At 33.4% G+C, this 24987-nt stretch overlaps 1 protein-coding gene across 1 annotated transcript; it reads right to left on the reverse strand.

Moving 5' to 3' along the window:
- On the reverse strand, positions 1 to 22120 carry LOC125063191 (phospholipase B1, membrane-associated-like). Its single transcript, XM_047669489.1, has 7 exons — positions 21866 to 22120; positions 6300 to 6552; positions 5320 to 5489; positions 2817 to 3033; positions 2220 to 2365; positions 1041 to 1209; positions 1 to 464 (listed from the first exon to the last, which is right to left on the reverse strand). Exons 1-7 carry the CDS (start codon positions 21941 to 21943, stop codon positions 298 to 300), a joined length of 1200 nt encoding a protein of 399 aa, XP_047525445.1. The 5' UTR covers positions 21944 to 22120; the 3' UTR covers positions 1 to 297.
- Between the last annotated feature and the right edge of the window lie 2867 nt (positions 22121 to 24987).

The following is a 24987-nucleotide window of genomic DNA, read 5'->3' on the forward strand; positions in this document are numbered from 1 at the left end:
ACACCCCTCATGGATACCTGCAACACCTGCACACAGGAGGCTTGCAAGTGCGCTACTGGCCTTTAATGTAGTGATGCTTGTCTCTTGAAGTCCCCTAAGACTCATTACATGCGTTAGCTTAATGCTTGCTTGCTTAAAGCTAAGTTTAAGAATAAATAAACAGTTCCGAGTTATATTCTTCTTTTAGATTCGATATTATAAATCTAAAAACTTCTTAAAAACTAAGAGCACAGGTTTTATAAATAGCTAGCTATTATTAGATACTCCTGTGAAATCCTACATTTGAATAAATTAATATCACGTATCCTGTCTTCCTGTTTGATAAAACATCTGAGAATTCTTGTTGGTAAAGATGTAAGGTGTCTGTCGGGAGGGACATCGAAAAGAGTTCATTAACACGGGAGGAGCGTTATCCGACTTATTTCCCACAGGCTCTAGCAGATTATTCCAGAGTAGGTTGGCAGCTGAAAGTACACAAACTCAATTATAACATGGCAAGATAATGGTACTACAGATGGTAGAGACGGGAAGATAGTCCAAATGGATTTATGGCCTTGCAGATATACTTACTTTAATTTAAAACAATGTTTACGACCATTAACCAATGTTTCCCAACGTGGGGCCCACGCCCTACGGGGGGCACAAAAATTTATTGAATTTAAATTACACTTTTTCATTTTATGTTTTGAAAATTTACTTACTGTTTCGTTAGGATTCTCTAGTAATTTCTTCCTAAAACCTATCATTTTAGTTTCTTAAGCGAAAAATTCGATTATTTATATACAATTATAAGAATTTTAGAAAGGTTACGTTGGAGCATGGCACAAAACAGCTTGGAAATCACTGATTTTAACAGAAAATTACACACACAACTTTATCAGTCAAAATACTTCTGATAGATATTTATAATTACATGTGTCTACTTTTACAATAACTCGTAAATTGTCTATGAAATAAAAGCGGACGAAATACATAGGCATTATTTCTTGTTCACCATTCTTTAAAAACTAACACAAGAAAACATAAGAAATAGATCTCACCAAGGGCATGCCCCTTCTGGGAGAAGTGAAAACAGTCGTGAGTGATGTATGACTGGTGTATGACTTGAGGCAGGGGCTCAGTAGGAGGCATCGGTGCATTGAATAGACGCATGAAAGGTTGTATAACTACTGTGAAGTCGTCGCGAGTGTCATACCTTCCACTCTCGATCTGAAAAGGGTTATTCAAGATTGAATTACAGTTTACATGATTAGCTAACGAGTACTTCTGTATCTACCAACGAATGTATAAAATAATAAATCGTTTATTTGCAAAGAAAGTGGTACCTTCAGATTGATTAATTATAAAAATAATAACAAGCCATATAAAAATAGGCACGCAATAAAGTCCGTTGGCTTAAAATACTAACTAATTCATCAAATAAAACCAAGGACATTTTAAAGTAGTTGAAAAACTTTTTAGTGTCTTCTCTCAGCTGTTCCATGCTGTTCTCTTAATTGTAGAATTGGACGCACCCACATACTACGGTGTCTTCTTCGCCGACGCTTGCATAATAGTAGTACAAGAAGCAGTGTTTCTTCATCGAAATCCATCTTGTAAATGAGCTCGCATTTGTATTATTTTGCGGTCGAACACAACTGCTCCAAGCAGTCGTAGTCGACTGCATTATGCGGTCCGTCTATGGCGACCTTATGTTATTTACAATTGTTGTCAAAACTTATGGTCTAAATACTCGCCCACGCTATTAAGGCACCTTGCTTTTAGAAATGCAATCACCCCTTGAAAGCATAACACGGCAGCGATCTAACTTCTAGGTAGGTGATTAACTATAGCCATGGCGTAGTAGTTGATTGCCATGGCGGATATTATCATATCTAATGTTAGGACAAATTTTAATAATATACAATGTGAACCGTAGTTTATGCCGTTTTTTTATAATTGAAATCGAAACATTACACACATTACCATACACTTAAGTCATTTAGCAATATTGTACAGTGTGTTTTTACATATTATAAATATTATATATTATTATTTAAACTTATTCGGACAGAGGCATTTACAAAGACAATATCAATAGGTTAATTAGGTTAATAAAAAAAATATCTTTAAAAAATATTTATAAAAATTAACACTATAAAACCATATTTTCTGTTTTTTCTTTTTCTTTTGTTTTCTGTAGTTTTAAACAATACGTATATTTTAAATTAGAAACTTACTAGAGCCATTTCAGCTGCTTGATAACGTCTTGCCTGTTTCACGAGGTCAAGTAGCTCTCCACCTCCGCGGTGGAAGCAGCGACAGAAGAGCGGATGCATCAGCCGACACATTAGCGGTCGCTGTACGCGGACTGATACAGATACATCTAGAACGAAGAAAACATAAGAATATTAAACTAAAATTTCCAGTAAGTCTCCAAAGCGTTCGAGTTCGATCAGCACATTAGCTTGGAGAATCATATACCTACGGGTGTTCCAAAATAAAATAAATAGATTGTCTATATGTGTAAGATTTCTTCCGCAGCTTACCAGAGCTGGAGACAGTGAAACCAGACTAGATCTTCAGAAGATTGTACAAAATAATCATCACGATCACGGCAGGTTTCTATCAAAAAGCACCGTCCATTTGTTTAGGAGCTACGATATTACACACATACAATATTCGGAATTGAATCTAGGATCCGGGATTCCGAATCAAACACATTGTGTAAATCAAACGCTTGATTGCGATTAAATCAATGCTTAATTTACAAAACACGGTGGGGCACTATAGACTACCAACTACTGTAGCAACCCAAATATAGAATGTTGCCTTACCCAAAACTGGAATTAAATTAACTATGGTCCGCGGCAAATGCTCTTGGAAGTAGTCGAGGGCTCTAGCAAGTTTCCTGGCGTGAGCCGTCGGTGACCAGGAAACTGGTGAGAGACAGGATGCTGAACACAGATCGTTGGCACCGATAAACACGGTGATCATCTTCCAGTCGCGCGATACGTCTATATCGGGCGACGAGCGCATTCTCGCTACAAGTATCTGGAATGAGAAACGTGAAATAAATTTTAAAAAAATCAAAGCAAAATTTTATTGCTGGGATTATCGGGTATCGTGTTCCTTTTTCTTTTAACTTTTAATACTCATCTGACAAAGACTAGCAATACCCCACTGTTCTCAGTTCCTCATACATTCCATAACTATACTGAATATTAATTATTTAATCGGCTACCTGCACTATACAACGACATTTTTTTTCAACTCTAGACATATTTAATTCCCCTCGCAACTCTTTCATAAAAGATATCCTTAAATCAGACATTTAATGTCACTTAATCAAGCCGCTTTAGAACACAGGCTTCATTTTTAGATCTGTAAAGCTTCTAATTGGCATTTCGATTTGAAAATTCTTTGTATAATAGTAAACTGTAAGGTTTTCAAAATAAATAAATACATAGACAATATTTACGGGAATTTATTTGATATCTGGGAAAAGCTAAAGGATCGAAGTTATAATTTTTTTTTGTATTTATATGTAATTACGCTGCTTGTGTTATACGAGTAACAGATGGCGCCACAAATGTTAAAATACATACAACATTTAAAAACAACAGACGAGACCCATTTATATATATCAACACACAAGCTATATTGTAAAATTTTCAAACAAATATCAAATAATTTATTTCCCGTCGACAAAGTTGTTATAAAAGAGAAACTTTAAACTATTTCGCAAGCTCGCGGTAAGCTCGATATTGTGAAAACTTTGCACATCCCAGGATCACCTTGATGTATGCTATATTTGACAGAATATCGTGTCACGTTCTCTTAATATTGGTTCAAGGGCTTAACCACACGCTTATGTAAAACACGTTTTTGGCTATATCTCCTAAACTACTGAAAAGCTACTACTCTCTTAATAATTCTCTAGCATATTCCGCGATAGCTTAAACAAGTTAAGGCTTAAATATTGGTCGCTGTATGTACGGGCTGCGCGATACAATGAGTTTTTGCATAATTAGGCTACAACGCTTTGTTATGAAATTAACTATTTGTTTGCTGAAAGCGATCTCGAAAGCTGAAGTCGATTTTATGATATACCTAATTATTTGGTGTTATACCTCAACCAAAAAAGATGGTGAGACTTTCAAAAATGCCCTACCTATAAAGCATCTGTGGTTCTTTTTTTATTTATAGGAACTCTACATCCCTTCAGTCACGCGATCAGGCAGATCTGTGGCCGAGAAGCTGCAGCAGGGGAGTGTCAAATCTCCCTTTTCCTAAAAAGGGACTTTTATTTGCTTGCCCGCTGGCCGGCTGGACCCGCATTACCTCTTCAGCTATTACTCTTACTGACATATTTGACAATTTTATTGCAGAATTTTTCCAGCTGCGATCTGTGCTCAAACATCATATCGTATAGCCCATCTCGGGGTACCCATATGCCAGTTTAGAGCTCCAGATCACACCTGGCTCTTTCGAGAGTCGGACAGTAAATGAACCACCGTTTGGTCGGTTCTTTCGTCCCAGTCGGTCGGGCTTGTCTTCAGTTTGAATCTGTGTAACGCTTTACAAAAGACAAAAGACCCGTATCTGTGGTTCATGTTATTATTCTGTTTTAGACTTATACAATAATTTATATATTTTAAGTATTTCCTTGCATTTCAAACCTACTAATAGATTTCTTAAATATCATCGTGACCGCGGGACCACTAACACATGCTCTATTAACTTTTCAATTTGGCCACTTAAGAACTTACGTATGTCGGTTTGAATACAAAACACCGTAATTATGCTAACATCACTCGATTTAATTCATTTAATGACGTTTAATCAACGTTTATAGTTAAAATTATAAGAGATTGCTTTCTTTAATTTTACCATTTTCACAAGTCTGTGGTCGGTGATGTAACAACAGTATGGTCTGATGTATCAAGAAGCTCTTGGTAGTAACTGTGATTAAGTTACTGAAGGTCCTTTGTTTAATTTTTTTTGCGCCGACATAAAAAAATACCAGAAACATTTACAAACGAAGGTACAAGGCGCTGATAAACGTAAAAATAGCAACATATATGCGCGTTTTTTAAAAAGAAGTGCAAAATATGCAAAACATAAATATTAGATGACATTTTTCCATCAGAAAGAGCAGTGTTGGCCTAGTAAGTTTGTCAGGTACAGAAGGTTGATTCCGGTTAATGATCACGGAGCAGATAAAGCTATATGAGGCTCAGACCTAAAAGGATGTAGCGCCATACGTATATTTTCCATCGGAATATATTTTATGCTATATAAAGTATTTTGTAAATCATTTTTTTTAATAAATTTTACCTTAGCCTGTTTATATGCATCTTGGTCTGAAGCGACGGGAAAAGCAACGTTGAGTCTTGAGTTCTTGGCCAACCACTCGCCGGTGCCGGAAGAGTAGCCACGAAGGTTAGGGTTGTACTCCTTTAAGATATTTGGTAATGTTAGGAACTCACGCCACGTGCTATCTCCGCCTGAAAGAAGACATTATCGTGTACTGCTATCAAATAATGCTATGATATTTCATTATATAATTATTATTATTATTTATGACCATGACCAATGGTAGGAATGACGAAGTAATAAAAATAGATGAGAACACAATAGATTTAAAAAAAAATTAATTTTTTATTTAGGTCAACTAATATCCAACCATGATTCGATAACTAATGAAAATAGATAGAAGAATTAGAAATGCATTTAAAGAAGTTATGAAAAATAGTCAAACAAGCATGCACATCAAGAGAAAACTTTTCAACACATGCATCCTACCAATTCTCACATACGGCTGCCAAACCTGGGCACTTACCAAAGCACAATGTGAAAGATTAAGCGTAACCCAGAGAGCCATGGAAAGAAGTATTATAAAGAAAAGAAGAATTGACAAAATAAGTAGCATATGGGATAAAACGGGGTTTGCTGACGCTAGATATAAAACAAAATAACTAAAATGGAAATGGGCTGGACATACCATAGAAAAATTGTAACACTATGGCAACCAAGTGGCCATAAAAGAAACAGAGGTAGGCAATTTAAAAGGTGGGCCGATGAAATCATGGAAATGGCTGGAAGAACCTGGACGAAATTGGTGTATAATAAGGAAAAATGGAGGACAATGGGGGAGGCCTTTGCCCGTAGACACACAGAATCGGTTATCGTACATAAAGAAAAACAATAACTATGATGTATATATTTTGTATTCTAATATAAGGCTATAAATAATAATAATAAGTTTAATTGTGGTAGTCAAATTCTATTTCTTCTACTATTCTACAGGAACTTACCGGCGCACCAGGATACACCACGATATTCCACTACAGCTCCAAGTGCGAACTCCTCCAAGGCTCCGCTGCCAGCAACCAGAGAGTCTCCAATAGCTGCCACCACATCGATGTCCCCTGGCCGCAGCTTGTGTACGCTGGTGGGCACTTGCTTGCTACGACCCCAGTGGAGGGACTCCTCACAGGGGAAAGGTGTTGTTACTGATATAGCTCGCTGGCGACGCACATTGGATTTACGTGAAGGGTAGTGGAGGCCCTGTAGTTGAATAATTTTATATATTTTATTGTTATTATCAACACGAGTACCTCAATGTAGTCGTACTATGTTGAAAAGAGATATGCAATAAATTAAGATATACAGATATTTAAGTTACAATTTTAAACATAATGTTATTTTTTCCCCATATCACTCTTTTAATAAATAATAAAGAATTATTATTTTGTTGTGAAAATGCCCCAATGTTATACTTATAGAAATTATAATAATTATAATTATTATAAATATAATAAAAAATTTGTTTAAGTTTCCCAATTTCCTAGTTGTATAGTATAATATGCCATCGTTTGTCAACCATTTTTATGTCTCGACCCAAAAATCCAAAAAGTTAAGTGAACCAGTCTTGGGACCCCGTCACTAAAATTATAATAACATGTACATAGCGCGCTGAATAAACGAATCTTTTGTACCTATATGTAGTTTGTAATTATTATTTTTCAACAGACTGCAACCCCCCCTTAAAACAAACTCGACCCCGCGCCTGAGAAACGATGGTTTATTTAAACTAGATCAAAAAAATAGAAATCCCACCGCTGAGCTTACTTTTTAAAAATCGACTTAATGTACTAGTTTTGAAAAAATAGTATTCTATTAATGATTATTCGAGTGAAACATTATAATTAATATTAATTTAATAATGTAATAATATATATTAATAATGTCATGATGTAGTGATAAAATAATACATATAAGAATTAACTTCTATTCTACCTTTTAAGACAAATTGTCATTTACGTGTGACAGAATATGCTAACTTTAGATTGTACCACCATAACATTTTAGTACCATAGTCTTGCAAATAAATTATTACTATTACTCGTGTATATTTTTGTACATAAACAATATTTTGTCTAAATATTATTTAGGCAGCATTTTATCATCGTCATTTATTCAAACAAGTGCTTTGTTATACAATGCTCATTGGTATTCGAGAAGTCTAAGACAAACACTTATAATTTTGTCAGGAAGACCATAATGGCGCTCTGAATGTCTCACTTGGCCACTTGACCCACTCGCGCTGTAACGATGACCAAATAGCTCATAGACACTTAAAATAGTACAATGCATTTATATTGCTTGTTTTATTTAGTTATAAATGAAAGAAGAACCTAAAACCCCAAAGTATTAATGTTGGACATATGAAACTATTTTTCCTATTCGGATGTTTGTTAATAATTTTGCATCTGTGACATTTGTCTGTGATTTTTGGTCTTTGTTAGTCTATGTTTAAAGTTAAATAAAGCGTATTGCTTATAAAAATAAATTAAATATAGTCCCTGTCAGTTAAGAGATGTAGTTTAATAATAATAGTAATAATTTATGAACTTCAGACAACGTACTTGATTTATAAGTTCAATTTATAAGTTTTTTTAGTAACTTAAAATACAAATGCTTATAAAATATATTAAATATATGTGGGACAGTCACATGTACACACTCGCTATTTGCATTAAAGGGATTTCGATTTCCAGCGAATCGCCTAGAATCGTCGGTTATATCCTGATCCTAGACAAACTTAAAAAATACTACTTAAACAGTTTTATTATTGTTTTTTTATAATATGATTGATAATCATAAGAGAATCTACTAATACGAGGTAAAAAAAAATATGTTCGTAACGAATAAACTTAAACACAACTGGACCAATCTGCAAAGAATCCTTCATCATTATCCCCGGGAAACATATATATTATATATTTGTTTAATATGTCCATACACGCGGACAGCCCTGCGATTCTGTAACTCACTTTTCGAACTACCACAGCGGTTTTCGCATCAGCGGTCGCTCTGAAATCAGTCGTGAAGCAGTCATTTTATGATTTGGCATTCTGAAAAGGTGGGAGCTTGTATTTCATTGTTTATTAGATTTGAGAGCGACCGCCGATGCGAAGTAAAACCGCTGTGTGAGTTCGAAAAGTGAGTTACAGAATCGCAGGGCAGGCCTCTAGTCTTTAATAACCATATTGATCATTATTCACGACACTCGGAGACGCATATTTTTATTCATAAAATTCATAACGGGAATATAAAATAAACGTCTGCACTAAAAGCTCTCAGAAGTTAAAATAAATTAAAGTATTTTTTTAACTTTGGTTAACATTGTTAAATCTAGTATTATTACTTGCGAAAATCTTTAAAAGGACCAAGACGTGGAAACTCATGTTACATGTAAATGGTGGACAGTGACTTTGACCCACTTGTCATGTTAGATCACAGCGCCCTGCGACCGCAGAGCACGCAACGCTGCGCCCGCGCACTCCACGCATACAAACCATACGAGAAAGCTACGTTGTACACAGTTTATTAACCAACAGTAAAGAAAGTAAGTTTAATTATTACTTAGACATTGTATTGTAAGATTACAGAACATTAATTTACAGTATCCTCTATTGTTGTTTTAGTACTTTGCGTTTGTGCTGACAGGTAGATCAAAAATACCCTGTGGGAAGAAAAGAAAGGTCAGCCAGAAAGCTGGAATAAAAGGTATAACGGGCTAGCGTTGGAAAATGGTGACGAGGATGAGAGACAAGTGGATGAATTTCAAATTCACTCCGTCGTTGTAATGTTAAACAAAATGACATGGACAAATGTCATCCTTAATATTTAGTACTCGAATAAAGGCTATTTTTATTTTTTATTATAGCATAATAACAAAATACAAAATGGAATGGGATTGAAGGAAAATCTCTATACAAATGCATCCAAATGTAACAAATTAACATCGACCCTGCGACAGAGTTCTTATAGAAATAAATCCAATCCTTTAGCAAATTCAAACATATTGGTTTAACTACAAGTCAGTATACTATGACATTACAATCAAAATTGTATTCGTAACCCCGTTAGCCTTTTAGGTAATGTTAATTATAATTTTTAATTTCATCTTCGCCATACGCCTCTTAATGAGTGTTTTGTAATATCCGTCTCTTTTTGACATATATCATTAAGCAGTTAAATGCGTACTTAGGTATATTTAAATTAATTACATGTATTGATAGTATTATAGTTTAGGCCGCGATATTGCTAGTAATGTTTTGTTAGGTAATCACTATTGTATCTTTCTCGCAAGTGAAACAATACTACGAAAATAATGATAATAATTTTATTATTAATTTGATTAAGGAAACAGCAGGTGGTACTTGCCAGAGAGAGGAGCACTGCAGACTGGAATAACGGCATTTGCCATAAAAGGGCATACAGATATTTAAAAAGAATGAGCTGATGTAAGAGTGAAATATAAATATCTTTAAGTGGAAAAGTATCTGAGATAAAAGGTTATTGTTATTATTAAGACTTTGATTCGTAAATACTGAAGTAAAATTAGATTTATAAGAACAACAAGTGGCCTTATCGCTTATTAAGGACATCATCCAGACAGCTTAAGGAATAATTATAATTAAAATCATAATTAAATGGCCGGCAACGCATTTCTGATATTGTATCCAAGGGCGCTGGTATTAACATTGGATGATCCAGCCAATACAGGTACTATAACTAAAATAAATATATATTTATTCCCAAAAATATATACACTATCTTTACAGTACTAAGCTAATGGGATAATGTCGAAAAAAAAACAATTAAATACATAAGATATACAATATATACGATATATTTTCATAATAATTCAGTAACGGATATTAAATAAATATTATGTAATAGGAGACAAACGGGAAGGAGGCTCATCTGACGTAATACCGCCGCCCATGGACACCCCACATTGCCAGAAGGCTCGCAAGTTTGCCGGCCAAAGAGTTGCCGGCTTTAATAGAATTGGGACGCTCTTTTCTGTAATTAATGTTTTAAAATAGATTGTAATAAATATACTAACTTTCTGTACCAATTATTGTTTCACCAATAATGAAACTCTGAACTGTCAGCTTTTTTAAAGTAAAATACATAACAATTCCATTGGAAAAAGAATTACTTTTTACTTATTAAAGTAAATATCATTATATTTGATTAGAAGAATGATAAGTTATAGATATAATTTCATTAAAAGACACCGCCCATACAACTCGTTAGATCAGTAATCTTTGAATGAGGCTCTCATCAATCAAACGCCTGCCAATCAATTTATTATTAATGTTCCGTACAAAGTTTAAAGCCTATTCTGATATACGAAGTTTACCGGTACCAGACATGGTATTTTTTTAATTCTAAATTGTCATTCGAATTGTAACATTTAGTAGTTAAAAGCAATAGGTATTAACTACTAATGTCCAAATTTCCTTATATGTTTTTAATTCGAATGAAATGTATACAAAGAATTTTATTATGGCAAGTTTTCTGTCACTTTTGACATTCGCTTCACTAGGTATTTCCTTATGGGAATTAACGAGTTGTAGAAGCTCCCAGTTTAGGTATTCCCAAGAAACTAGAGCCTAGAATTATTTTATTTTGTTAAAGTCGAGCGAAGGTCCCACTACCATGCTTGTCCAGAGACTGCAGCGGCCTTTTATGGCTGTCCCGTTTGGTTGATGTTATAAAAATCATCAACAAATGTTTGTCTTGCTTTTTGGTTTATTAATAAACGCTGTGCTCTGCGGGGCCATCCACATTAATTGGCTCGCATCGTTTTACCGTCTAAAATTTAACATTAAAATGTTGCACATAACTTTGCTCTGCCTTGCCATTCTGTAACTCACTTTTCGAACTCGCACAGCGGTTTTTTCAGCGGCGGTCGCGATCAAATCAGTTGTGGAGCAGTCATTTTATGATTTGGCATTCTGATAAGGAGGGATCTTGTAGTTCGAAAAGTGAGTTACAGAATCGCAAGGCTGTTGTCAATAGTTTCCGCAACGATCGCGATCGATTTTTTGTGCAGTTATTAAACAATCTTTATGGCGTACACGTTTTAACTGCGTTATTGTAAACTACACATTCACGGATCTCCAATGCCTAACAAGCGATTAAATGTAACCCGGTTCCCATCGATGTTAAAAACGGAAGTTTACCAATACCATCGTTAGATAAGCTTTCTAAATTATTTATTTTTAGACACGTAGATGATGCTGATGATGATGTAAATACACACAATGCATTTATTTCCGAGTTTGCCGATGACAGACTTAATTGTTGTTTCGACATGCTGTCTAGGAGATTTTGCATATTTTTATACAATCACTTACGCAGTCAAACGCTTGTCACAAATACGCTTTTGTACTTTAAAATTATCTACGAAATGCATTTATGTAGACATTTTCCACCTTAAGAGGGTGTGAGGTAATATTTTAAGAAGACTGAATTTACTTAACAGTAATAACAATTTCTTTTTTCTTTAAAATTTAAAGTTATAGTTTGGTTAATGTAAAGTTTTATTGTTTATTATGTACTTATTTTACTTATATTTTCTGTTACGTATGTTTTACAATGTAGTCTGTTTTGGCTTTGTATATTGTGAAAGTGTTTTATTTTATAATATGTATATATGTAGCTATAAGATTACTTATAAATAAATTCATGATTATATAGGTTTTTAGATGAATGAATAACATCTTAATTTCCTTTCATTACGGCGTACTGTATCAAACAATTTCGTAGTCTTCAGACTGACTGAAATCCTTGGGTATATGTCTATGAGTATTTAAGTTCATATCACTCAACTATCTATATCAAATAATTATAAGTCTAATCCAACTTGTCACATCGCGGAGTCCAAGAATGGCGATAAACTCGTTAAATCGGTGAAATTACGAAATAGACAAGTGTCAGTTATATAATAACCGGTTAAAAAATGTACCGTTTAATCCGCTTCGTGCTTTTCTGTACATAGTCACCTACATAAAATGTCACAACAAGAATAATTTTTATAATTGTACATGGAATATTCGCCAAAATTAGATTGCAGTTGGGCTTGGTTTTAGGGTATTCGACAATCAATTTACGAGATTACTATCGAAATAGAACTCTACACCAGGATTACTATAATGTGATAATTGTTCCAAAAAATTTAACAAACCAACAATATGCCCCACCTAATGATAAGTGTAAGACCATGGACACTCTCAATGGCTCTCGAGTTCGATGCCGTTTTAAGAATTGATACGCTCGCTTCGAAGCAACTTAAGTCGAATTTGTCCGGGGATAGGTCCTTTCCTTCAAGTGTCCCGTGGCGACGAGAACAGATATCCTCTCTCTCTCTCTCTCTCTCTCTCACACTCAATCTCTCGTCTGTGGCACAATGGAATGTTCCAATTTTTAGCTCTGGTAGGAGAGGTACGAAGTAAAAGATATCTGAGTCTGAGTAACTAGGTACAAAGATACCGAACCGTTTTATATGTTTTAAAATATCTTAATCCGCATCGACCCATTCTTTTAAGACGTGAGTAAAATATACATGACTTTTGACATCAATTATCCACGGAATTCGCCAAAGAACACGTTATGTTAATATCCCCGTTAGTGTTTCATCAGAGACGATGTATCAGACGATACGTCGCCAATTACTTTACGATGGGTCACGCACAATTAATTCATAAAGTCTAGTCTCCCAGTAATAGCCGACATTTATGAATTTAGGATGTCTGAAAGGACAATATTTTATTTTGTTTAAAGGTTAATTTTCTATAGCCTATACGACGTAGAAGCAGGGAAGCGTAGTTCCAATTGAGGCTGAGCTTTTTAATGCGAAATTTATATTATTACATCTTCTACTAGAATAAATCAGTGGTTTTAAATATGTCAGCGCTCGTCTCTTCTTCTCTTGACTTGACTTTACTTGACAATTATTTAAATGAATCTAATACTTGGGGTTGATTTGCTCTAGTTCAAACAATTTGTATAGCTCAAAACTTGGTGATTAAAAGAGTGGCGGAGAGTTTCTTGCCAGTTCTTCTTGCCCGCTCTACGCCCTTGATTTGCGAAGTGGTGGTAAATGTAAATTTAGAATCAATTTAACATCTTTTCTGTTGATATTCATAAATGTACTTGGCTACCTATTTGAAATAAAGTTATGACTCCAAATCGTTTTGGTTTTTAAAAGTTTTAAAAGTGACTTTAAAAAGACTTAAATACAGGGACGACTTACATTGAGGTCATAAGTTAGTAACCTTGTAATAGACAAAAACACAATTTTTTCTAAGTAATGAGGAACCTAAACATAGTATATATTCGCGAAAGGAAAACATTATTTACAATTGACGTATGTTGAATGTTATATGCAATTCAGAAGTTTTTTTTTATAGAACAGAAGGCTCACCTGATGTAGGTGATACCATAGACACTCACATTTCCATAAGGCTCGCAAGTGCGTTGTCAGCCTTTCAAGAATTGGTATGGTAATTATTCTAACAATATGTCTATAGTTCGTTCGCAATATATAATATACGGTATTATTACATATTAAAAACGAAGCCGGCGACGTTAAATTCTCTATATGTGGGCGTATAAAATACCAAATTGTTTTTTGTAGGGTTTCCACAATAAAAATTTGAATCTTGAAAAAAAATTAAATATAATTCATAATAGTGTTATGTAAATATACCTTAATACAAGACGTCACAAATGAATCTTGCCAAATTACACGAAAGCAAGCGAAAGCTAGTAGACACATAATTTCATCATATGAAATATAAGCGTCGATTCAATTTTGATGTAACAATTAATAACGTAAACATGCATCGAGAAACAATAAAATAAAGGTCATTTCCATTTAAGTATACGGCGATCGCATATGTCGCAAGGCTGTGGCAAAATACTGTTTATGTGTCTGCCAAAATGTTATCTGTAGTAACAAAATACCTGTAGCAGCGTTTTGTGTAAAATGTCAGTCAGTCTCAGGTGGGCGACCAGCTGTTTGATACACACCATAAGATCTAAGACGTGCCGGTTTCCATGACATTTTCGAGAAAGTATTGCACATATTCATTGGGGAACAGCATTCGAACGCACGACCTCAGGGTTGAAGGACACGCCTAGTCAATATACCAACACTTAATGATCTTGAAACAATATAGTCTAACCAACAGAGCGATGATTGCAGCGAACTTGTAGCTAAATTGTGTTAATAACGTGTGGTTTCGGACGCAAAATAACATCTATAGAGCGTAAGAGAATCCCCGTGTGAGATTTTAATCAAAATAATTATTGGAAATTCCATCTCACAGCTCATCCTTCTTAGGCAGTTCGTTTAGTATCTCCGCCATTTAGTTGTCTGAATCTATACGATCGGCTACCTCCCTAACATCTTTTAAAACTATTCTGCATAAACATTTCTTAAACATATCCTATCCTGCTTAATCGTGACTTTTGTAATGCTTGTATTTTCTTTTATTTTGTGTTGCATCGCAACTAATGAATCCGTGAGCTTTGTTTTAATAATATTTTTTTGTATTATTTTAGATTAAGGTTCTATAATTTTTTTTATAAGATTTCGTAATGTACTTTACCCATAATATTTCTTTTTTTAGTATTCTCCCTCACTAGGGTTGCCGGGAAGTGATCACTTGTTAGCGATAGCGATGTTGTCTGTTGCATCTCTTATAATTTTTATGTATTATGTTAGTATACATAAAAATATTAACATGACATATAATAAATAAAATTCTATACATTATATATTGAAATAAATAACTAACCTTAACATAAACTAAAAAATATTATTAAAATGAGTCCCTTTAGGCAAGGTTCCGATGATACTGGCAGCGTTCCCCCTTTGAATATATATATTATTTAGACAATATCATATTGCAATATTGCAGTGACAAATACAAGTAAATATTGTAAAGAATTACGAGTAATACAGCATTTATGTAGCCTTGACCAGTGCACTTAGAAGCCAGTTTTGACCGTATAATATACATATTACAATTTGTTAATAACAGTGAATTACACTATCAGGTATTCGTCTAACATTATATGTTACTAAACAACCTTGCATTTCGTGTGTAAATAATATGTTATTTCGACAGTGGATTAAAGAATTTTTTACACTTTCAAATTAGTCGCAAATTGTTGATAAAATCTCTTAGCTTTGTGTAATTAAAATAGCTTTAATTGTACGTGACTATTTCTATACGAATTCAAATTAAGCAAAAAAATATAGCGACCTAAATATAAAAATAAATGCCAAACATTTAGACAACTTATAAAAAACAGACGCTTAATCTCTATGACAAACAATTCTCATTTAACATCCCATTTATAAAGGTGTTATCTATTTAGATTTTAGACCATTGACCAAGAAAGGCAACGCTGTTCTTTATTTCATTTCATTGACTTATTCACTATGAAAATTTTACCAATACTGAGAAACGAACTGTATAATTATGTCAAAGTCAAAATCATTTAATCATATAGGTAACACAATGTACACTTATGAACGTCAAAAAAAAGAAATGCATATGAAATGCTTCTAACTTTACATTTAGTGCCAGTTCTCAAATCAAGGGCGTAGAACGGAAGAGAAGAACTGGCAATAAACTCTCCGCCACTCTTTTTTAATAGCCTTGTTTTTTTTACACAACGTTTGTAAGGAGCTGCAACCATTACACCATGTTCCACATGATATCTTAAGTAATTAATAATGTTGCCCCACCTCATTACTAAACAGTTCCTGCATCAATAATTATTAATTCGTCAGGACGTTGTAACATTGTTCAGTGTGAGGGTCAAGTGGTGAAATAGCAACATTACACGTGACGTTAATTGTCTCAAATTCCTATGAAAATTTGGGAATACTTATTAAAGAGTTTTGGCAAGGACTGTGATATTAGATGTAGCTTTTTTTAATGTAGTAGGAGGTGAACGGGCAGGAGGCCCATCTGATGTTAACTGATACCGTCGCCCGTGGACACACACATTACCGGAGGGCTCGCAAATGTGTTGCCGGCCTATGAATTGGTACGTTCTTTTCTTCAAGGGCCTTAAGTCGAATTGGCTCGGAAAATATTTAACTTGTCCACTTAAACAACTAATTTTACTTCTAAAAGAAATATATTGGTTTATGGAGAGATTGACTAGCGCATCGTGGACGTTTTAGAACTATAGCAGGAATACCAAGTAGTAAACTATCCAAAATTGTGTAGAATTTTATTTTCTTTCGAGCTGTCAAAAACTTTAATAGTATTAACGTAAGACCCAAAATCGTCGACATAGTTCAGACAGAGAAGGCTATTCAACTACTTGCAAACAAAAAGGAATTAGCGCCATCTTTTTTTAACTTAATATTTAAGTGTATGTAATTGTCTTAAGCAACAAAAGGAGTTACGAGATGGTGTTGAATGGAGTGTTATAAAATTAAACGACATACGATTTACGACAAACGCACTACGCATACTACCTTTTACTACCTATTGTAAATATCCGGCTTTGTCATATTGGTACACTATTTAAGACATCTTCCGTATTTCGTACTGAACGACGACGGTTGATCAGCAAAGTCAACTGTCTGATGACCTCTTAACACCATTACTATAGAGCAGCTGCCCATCGCAGTATAATACCAGCATCATCGGGCGTAGAATCCGAAATACCAACCGTATCTTTATTATACACAATAGTATATTTAGGTAAAAAGATGAATGATTAGGTAAAGATGTGGACAAGACTATGACTTTATTTAGGAGTAGTAACAATTAGTTGTCGTTTGTTTAATGTTGAATTTCAGTTTTTTTTTTAATCTATTGTATTTAATTGACTTATGTTTTCTGTTAATTTATTTGGTTTCTCAATGGAATATGTTTTAGCTTTGTATAGTGTCCAAATGTTTTCTTTTATAATATGTATAAGTGTAGCTATAACTTGAAATAAAATTGTCTTTCATTATACACAGGAGATCCCAATTCACATACATATATTTCTTAAAAGAAGCACAGACTAAATCGCAGATAGTTTTTCTTTGTATGAATAAAATTAGGTTATTTTAAACGATCATAGAGATATGTTTGGTGAGTTAAATTAAAACGATAATTACAGGTTTTAACGGAAACGATACCTATAATAAGAGTTAAGATTGAATCACGACTGCACGGTGTGCAATAACCGTGTTATAAATCGTTTATCGGGTTTAGTAGGTAAATTTAACTGAACCAAGTGGGTTACAAAGTCAGCTTGTATTTTATTAAACGTTCTAAATAGTTCATAGGCCTGTTAAATAACTTAAATATTTCCTGAATATATAATAAAATGAAATGAAAATCATTCTAAAGAAGCGAAGAAGAGGCACTTAGTACTTTACGATATTTTCGTTGAGTATTCGTATTTAACGATAATTTATTTAGTTAACTGCACGTGGATTTTTGTTCAATTTCATTTAGTTTTTAATTGATAAAAGCTTGGCAACGCTCGGCACACTGATACATTGTTAATAGAACGAGAATATAGAATTTTTATTGTGACAAGCACGTATAGTTCCAAAAGTTCACGAATACTTTGGCCATATTGCAAGGAGAGAACCGTATCTAAGTCCCGACAACCTGGTAATGGTAGGGAGGAGTGATGGCGGAAGAAATCAGGGTCGATCATACCCGTTGGTGTGACCTAATAAGGTCAATTATGGGTCATTACATCTCTAATGCACTGAGACAAGCTGAGGATAGAGAGGTGTGGAGGCAGCAAGTCAACAACTTCACTACGAAGAAGTAGAAGGCTCACGGAAGGGTTTTTTAAATTTTCCATATATAGGTAGATTCCTTATTTCTGTTACTACTTCAAAATTCTTTTATACAGAAATATTTGTATGCCTATAATCTATTTGCCTTAAATATTACGAGTAACAAACAAACAGCACTATAACAAAAGACAGCAATATAATTGTTTTTGTATTCCATTTAGTTTTATCGAATTAATTATGTTTTTTTTTTAATGTAATAGGAGGCAAACGGGCCGGAGGCTCTATTGTTAAGTGATACACGCCGCACATGGACACTCACATTACTAGAAGACTCACAAGTGCGATGCCGACCTTTTAAGATTCGGAATACTTCAGCTGATTCTACACAGTGGTGCGCGACAAAAACTGCCTTAAGGAAACGCTCAGTTATGGAACAACGGATGTACGACGTCGAGTCGAGTGGTATTTTGTAGTCACATTAATAGTAATAGTATTAGGTGAATTGTAGTAATGAACACAGCTAACAGCTAAACTGTCGAATCATATATCACCAATAAACATCACTTAAACCTAAATAATAAATGTCTTATTTTTTGATAACACCTTACGATGTAGGTATTTCCGCACAATATATTATTTTTCAACAAGTGACGAAATCGCCAAACCCCTCGAACTGTAAAATGTTAATCGGTCCCTTAAACAGGTTTCAGGCATTGACTTAATGTGACGCAATGGGTCGTAAGTGGAGCACCAGCTTTTGTACTTGACAGTTATTAACAACCGCCGAATTTTATACGAATAAATACACTCCCTTTATAGTTCTAGAAGCTACTTCTAGTGAAGGAAGAAATGATTTCTTTCACATGCAAACTGGTTGGTAAAGCAACGAAGGTTAGGTTATATTAGACTCTTAAAGTTCTCGCTGACTTATCTTTGACAACTAAATGTATTTAATGATATTTAAATCGATGTCAAAAGAAGCGTTAATTATATTCATTAAAAAAGTAAAATAAATTTTAAAATTAAAAAATATTCTATCAAGTTTTGGGTTGTTTTAGCATTTCACAGATCACTTTATATTTTAAGGGGGAATTAGGAAACTAGTTAATAGACTTCTGAGATAGATTGATTGCGTACCTATATAAACAATCCTAAATCATCGGCACCTAGACGGGCGACCTCCGAGGAATGGAAGGAGGAATGCAAATTAGACGTGGTAATTAATAGGAACTAGCCTAACAACCTTTAGTAATTAAATGAATATATTTATATATATATATATATAAATTCAGTGTAACGATATCTTGATTGTGATTTATGGTTTAACAAATATAAACTATAAACATAGTTTAAACTGTCAAATTATTGTTTAATACTTGAAAACACAGATCTTATGCTGTAGTCCCTTTACTAAAAGGAAATGTCACATGAGGTCGCTATTAACTGACGAATTCTTAAATGCTTGCGATATCTTTAAGCCCATCACGTATTGCCAACTTCGCGACATACATAAAATGCATATTTCAAAATCTCAAAAACGTAGCACATAATGGTAATTACATTCGGTTTTCCTCTTGGAAAGTTCGGGCACCAAATGTTGCAAGAGCCAGTCAAGGATCGTCCAGATATTCACGTATCTTGCACAAGCCGATATAATTATAATTTTACACTTCAAATCTCTCGATTATATTATATGCTACCCTCTCAAAAGGATTTTTTAAACAATTTTAAAAGAACTTATTTTAGACGCTTATTCCTCCGTCTATTATATTTTATTTTCGTCCATTATTGTGAATATATAGCTCGAATCACAAAAGCAAATAAACGCAGCAGAAATGAGTATTTATGAAATGTAATCCGTATTTATTCATATCGTTTGATGTATAGGTAAGTAGGATGCAGACACGTGATATATAAATAGAAATCATTTAGTAAATAACTATTATATAAGAATTGTCATCGGAGCCAACAAACATCAAGATACTTTCTAAAATTAAATGATTCGGTAATTCTCAATATTTTCGACAACACCTTTATAACATAAATTACTACAATATCCGTTTCCTAAAGGTTTATCCTGGGCTGGCTTTCAATAAATCATTTAAATTAAAATGTCTCGCCATTCAAACACGGTCTTATCTAAACCCCTTTGACTTTGTCCTATTTTTATCGTTTAGTTCTGTTATTCATGCTTTATAATATTCTGGACAAACAGGAGAATAGAATATAGAATTTTCTTTAGGTTATATTATGTTTCCAATCAGACAATTTAGACTTGTAATAAAGAAAGAAAAACTTTCGTTATAAAATTAACGTAACGCCTAAAAGCTTTATTAGTTTTGAGGACTTCATATTATTGGATATATTTAAAATTTCGTTAAAAATGTTTCTTTACATAAGTATAAACTTGCCAAATATATTATGTATCAGAAGATAAAGCAGGTTTTCTTTAAATTGTAATGGAATTATACTTGCGAAATGTATACGCAAAAACACTGACATACCATATACAACCGCCCAATTTAACAAAATATGGCTTGTCTGAATACCCGCATTATGGCGCCATGGATAATTAAATGATAACATCTCTATATTTGAAATAATAAAGTAATTCGATATTAATTATATGTTTTTCATTCCTCATAATTAAAATATATATAAAGTCACATTCTATTTAACATGGGTACGCAAGTAACAGTATTAAAATTTTAAATACATATGATTCTATTCATGAAAACTAACCGTGTACCTTTTTAACTAAAGTATTCTTTCGTCTCTTGCTATCAAATTAAATTTACCTCGTGATGGAAAGAGACTGTTGCAATTAGTCTGATTTATTCTTTAAGAATTAATTAGAGTCGAATGAATACGTCTGAGTATAAATCTTTCATAATAAAACTTTCTGTAACCTTCAACAGGTGCTTACAACATTCGCGGATTCACCGATTGCCAAAAAGTTTAACGTGCAGGGTTTTTATTTCGCATTACCAAAGCGAAAGGATATTTGTCTCTGGCGCTTTAAAAGTGCTTTTTATAGCTATTTAAGAATCTCAGAAATCAGGATGCATAGACCTGTAAGGGGATTTATGTTAACTTTACGGGCTTCAAAAAGCTTCAATGAATAACTACAACGCACTGCAACGCAATGCGGTGTCATATTTTTCATTCCAGACGCAGAAAAATATGTAGTAAATGTACAAATAATATTTTTGACTCGATCTATGTTCCTATTAGTATATATATGCTAAGAATATAAAGATAATATTAATCTTAACCTGTGACGAAACATTTAAACACCTACCTTAACTTGATAATTGCAATACTATATAAATTATAAATAATTATAACCCAGCGATACTATATTATTAAATGTTACTAATAAAGATTTACGTTTACCAATCAGTATATTACGATCTTCTAATAAGTGGTTGTGGATTTGGATATTGCAATTTCAAAATATGCAAAAGGCGTAAGCAAATAAATACCAAGTATTAACAGAAAAGGCAAAGAGACCGGTAGGAACAGATTAGCATAAACAATATATTCATAATTACTTTACGAATTAATAGGTAATCTTGAAAATACATCCAAACTAGGTATTGTATATTTTAAGGTAATATATGTGAGAGCAGTTTGTTTTCTGAGCATTCCTTGGATTTATCTATTTAAATCTATATTAAATAAAAAAGTAAAACCAAATTAGTATTCTAGTTTCGATTTTTTTAAATTACTACTTACCAATTCACCGAACCTAGGAAGACTGTTGTTGTACGCAACAACCTCATTTAGCAACAACAAAAGCCCGGCAAGCCACATTTTGTCAACATCACGATTTAACACACACCATTTGTCACTTTAGAAACATTCTACACATCAGTCTCGCATTAAAAAATTTATTTAATCTGTATTAATTTTTTTCCTGCGCGCGTGTGTTTCTGCCTGGTTGGGCGGGAGTCGTTTGCGCACGCGCGCGACTGCGCCGCACGCGGCTAGTTGCTTAACAAATGTTATCAAGTCACGACCCCGCGATGGGCGATGTATCCCCGTCGTCTCATTAGTGACACTAATCAATCAGCTGGAGCCTAATCAGATTTAGAAAGCGGTTAAACCATATTTTGACGTTTTCGATCACCATGTCCCATGTTTCTGCATACATGATGTAGCTACTCAGATTCGAAAGTCTTTTGAAAGCATAAATAAGACATACCTTAGGGACTAGGGTGTACTCATTCGACCTAGAGTCCTTCAAAAAAAGAGCGTACCAAAGCGAACCTTCCAAAAATACGTATTCAAGTATGTATAACATTATATTTATTTATTAACACTTCGTTACATGTACAAAAATATAATACAATTGACAATGACAATGAATATAACAGGCGGCCTTATCGCTTTCGAGCGATCTCTTCTAGGCTATTACTGTGAGAAGAAAAATTAAATTAGATATATTAAGCGCAAGAAGTGCATATTTTTGCAGTTATTTAGGACAAAGCAAAGCAATCAAAACATGTAAACAGTGAACTGGACAATAATAAAAAAGGACACATGAAAAAGAAAAAGTTCACATAAATGATTGTGTTAAATGATTATTGAAAACTCATTTTTTGATGTAATTATAAAAATTAATGCCTAGAATATGATAATTAGCAAAAATTTGGACATTCAAATAATTATAATGTATTCAGTCAAAATTACGTCACAGAGAACATGAGTCTAGAAACATAATCAAATCTATTTCATTTTAAAATTCTCAAAGAGACAATTTAATGTAGTTTATAATTTAAAACATGAGAAAATTATTAATTAGCTTACAATGCTGAGAGGCTAGCTTAGAAAATACGTAACCTAACAACAAGGAATTAACATAATACTTTCTTTATGTAATGTTTTTTTGTTAATAGCTAAACAGCTATAGAGGTACTTGACAACGCTTGGATATGTTAACGTAAAATTGTAAACACCGTTAGATTGTAATATATCTGGCGAGATTATTAACTGTCGAAAGATTGTGAACCTCAGCGTACTGCTTACAATTTAACGTATTATTATTCGGTAGATTGTACTACACTAACTTAGTTATCATTCAAACTTCTTTGGTCAATTACAGATTAATTTTACTTCCCAACAATTTCATATAACTACCGAATAATAATACCTTAAATTGTAAGCAGTTCGTTGAGGTTCACAATCTTTCGACAGTTTACAATCTCGCGAGATATATTACAATCTAACGGTGTTTACAATTTTACGGTGACAGATACATCACATATCCATAGCCATTTCACGCAATTTGAATTTTTACACAACATCACCACACAATGTGTGTAACCCTTTATGTCTAAGGTTTTAATGTCTACCCCAATAATTATATTTGTTACATTAATACCATAATTAATGCTCAGCCTCTCCTTCTCTGGTCCATATGTAAAGAAATAGCTAAACTTTCCAAGTATTGTCTTGTTTCTACTAGCGCTGTCGACTTTGTGAGTTTAATTTAATATCTGCTATGTACAGCTGATAGGATAGGAACAGTGTTGGCCTAGTGGCTTCAGCGTGAGACTTTCATACCTGAGGGCGTAGGTTCGATCCCCCGCTGTGCTCTAATGCGCATTTAACATTCGCTCGAACGGTGAAGGAAAACATCGCGAGGAAACCGGCTCGCCTTAGACCCAAAATTATATTGGATTGACAAATTATTATAAAGCAGATTTAGAAATCTGAGACCTAAAAAGGTACAACCTTTTACTGGCTGGCGCCACTGGTTTTACATTTTTATTTTATGTACAGCCAGCCGACGGTAGAATGTATAAATGTAATGAAATAAATGTAATCCTATTTTTTTGTGTCGAGATGCTATTTAAAATTAATTTCATCTAAACGACCTTTTGGGTTAGCCAATACCTATAATAAGCAATTTAATAAATTATTGCCGTGAGAATTTGGTAAGAAACATTAATTTTGTGTCTATAAATCTATGCAAAGATTAATTCTGCAATTATAAATTATGAGAGATCGTGTTGTAATTGGTAATTTGTTAAACATTTGCCTGAGGCAAGTGGTTTTCGATTGACTCGTAATTTTAAGAAATTATTTGTGTTTGTCAAAGTCATTCATTGAATAGATAATTTCAGAATAGACCTAAAACAAAAGAGATGGGTCGGCCTCTTTCGTTTCTTTTCAATGGATAAAAAGAAAGAAAAGTATATATATATTATATAATTTAAAAAAAGATATGCTATACATAAATATTTGTAGCAGTATGTTTTGTCATTTATACTTTAAATAATAATAGCAACATTATACATGTATAAAGCTGAAAACTTGTGTTTGACTATAATTTTTTTTAAAGCAATATTACTTATTTATATGTTATTAAAATAGACCTATAAATAAAGTATGAACTATGTGTATTACTATGCGTTCAATTTTAATTAACATCTTTTCAGATTTCCGTAAATTAAGGATGAAAAAATGTTTAAAGTTCAATAAAACTACAGATTTAGTTAAAAATAATTGCTATCAACAGACCATTAACTATATTTTATTTTCTGTGAAGTTAATTAAAACAATTTTTACACCCATAACATAGTTTAATCGTGTTTATTCTAATGTGTGATCTTAACTTAGAAAAGTTTTGTTTTGTTTATAATTCTATTGTCAGCTACGAATATAATAAGTAAAATAAATATATGGCATGAGGGCTAAGTTTTGCTATAAGAGTAATTTAATTTAATAAAAAATAAATAAAATGTTAATAATAAAATTCAAGACACTTCGTCTTCAATCGCAGCAGTGTTGGCCCAGTGGCTTCAGCAAACAAAGACACACATCCCTAAGGTCGCAATTACGTCTATGTGCGC

The sequence above is a fragment of the Pieris napi genome, chromosome 3 (genome assembly GCF_905475465.1).
Source record: "Pieris napi chromosome 3, ilPieNapi1.2, whole genome shotgun sequence".
Taxonomy (NCBI): Eukaryota; Metazoa; Arthropoda; class Insecta; order Lepidoptera; family Pieridae; genus Pieris; species Pieris napi.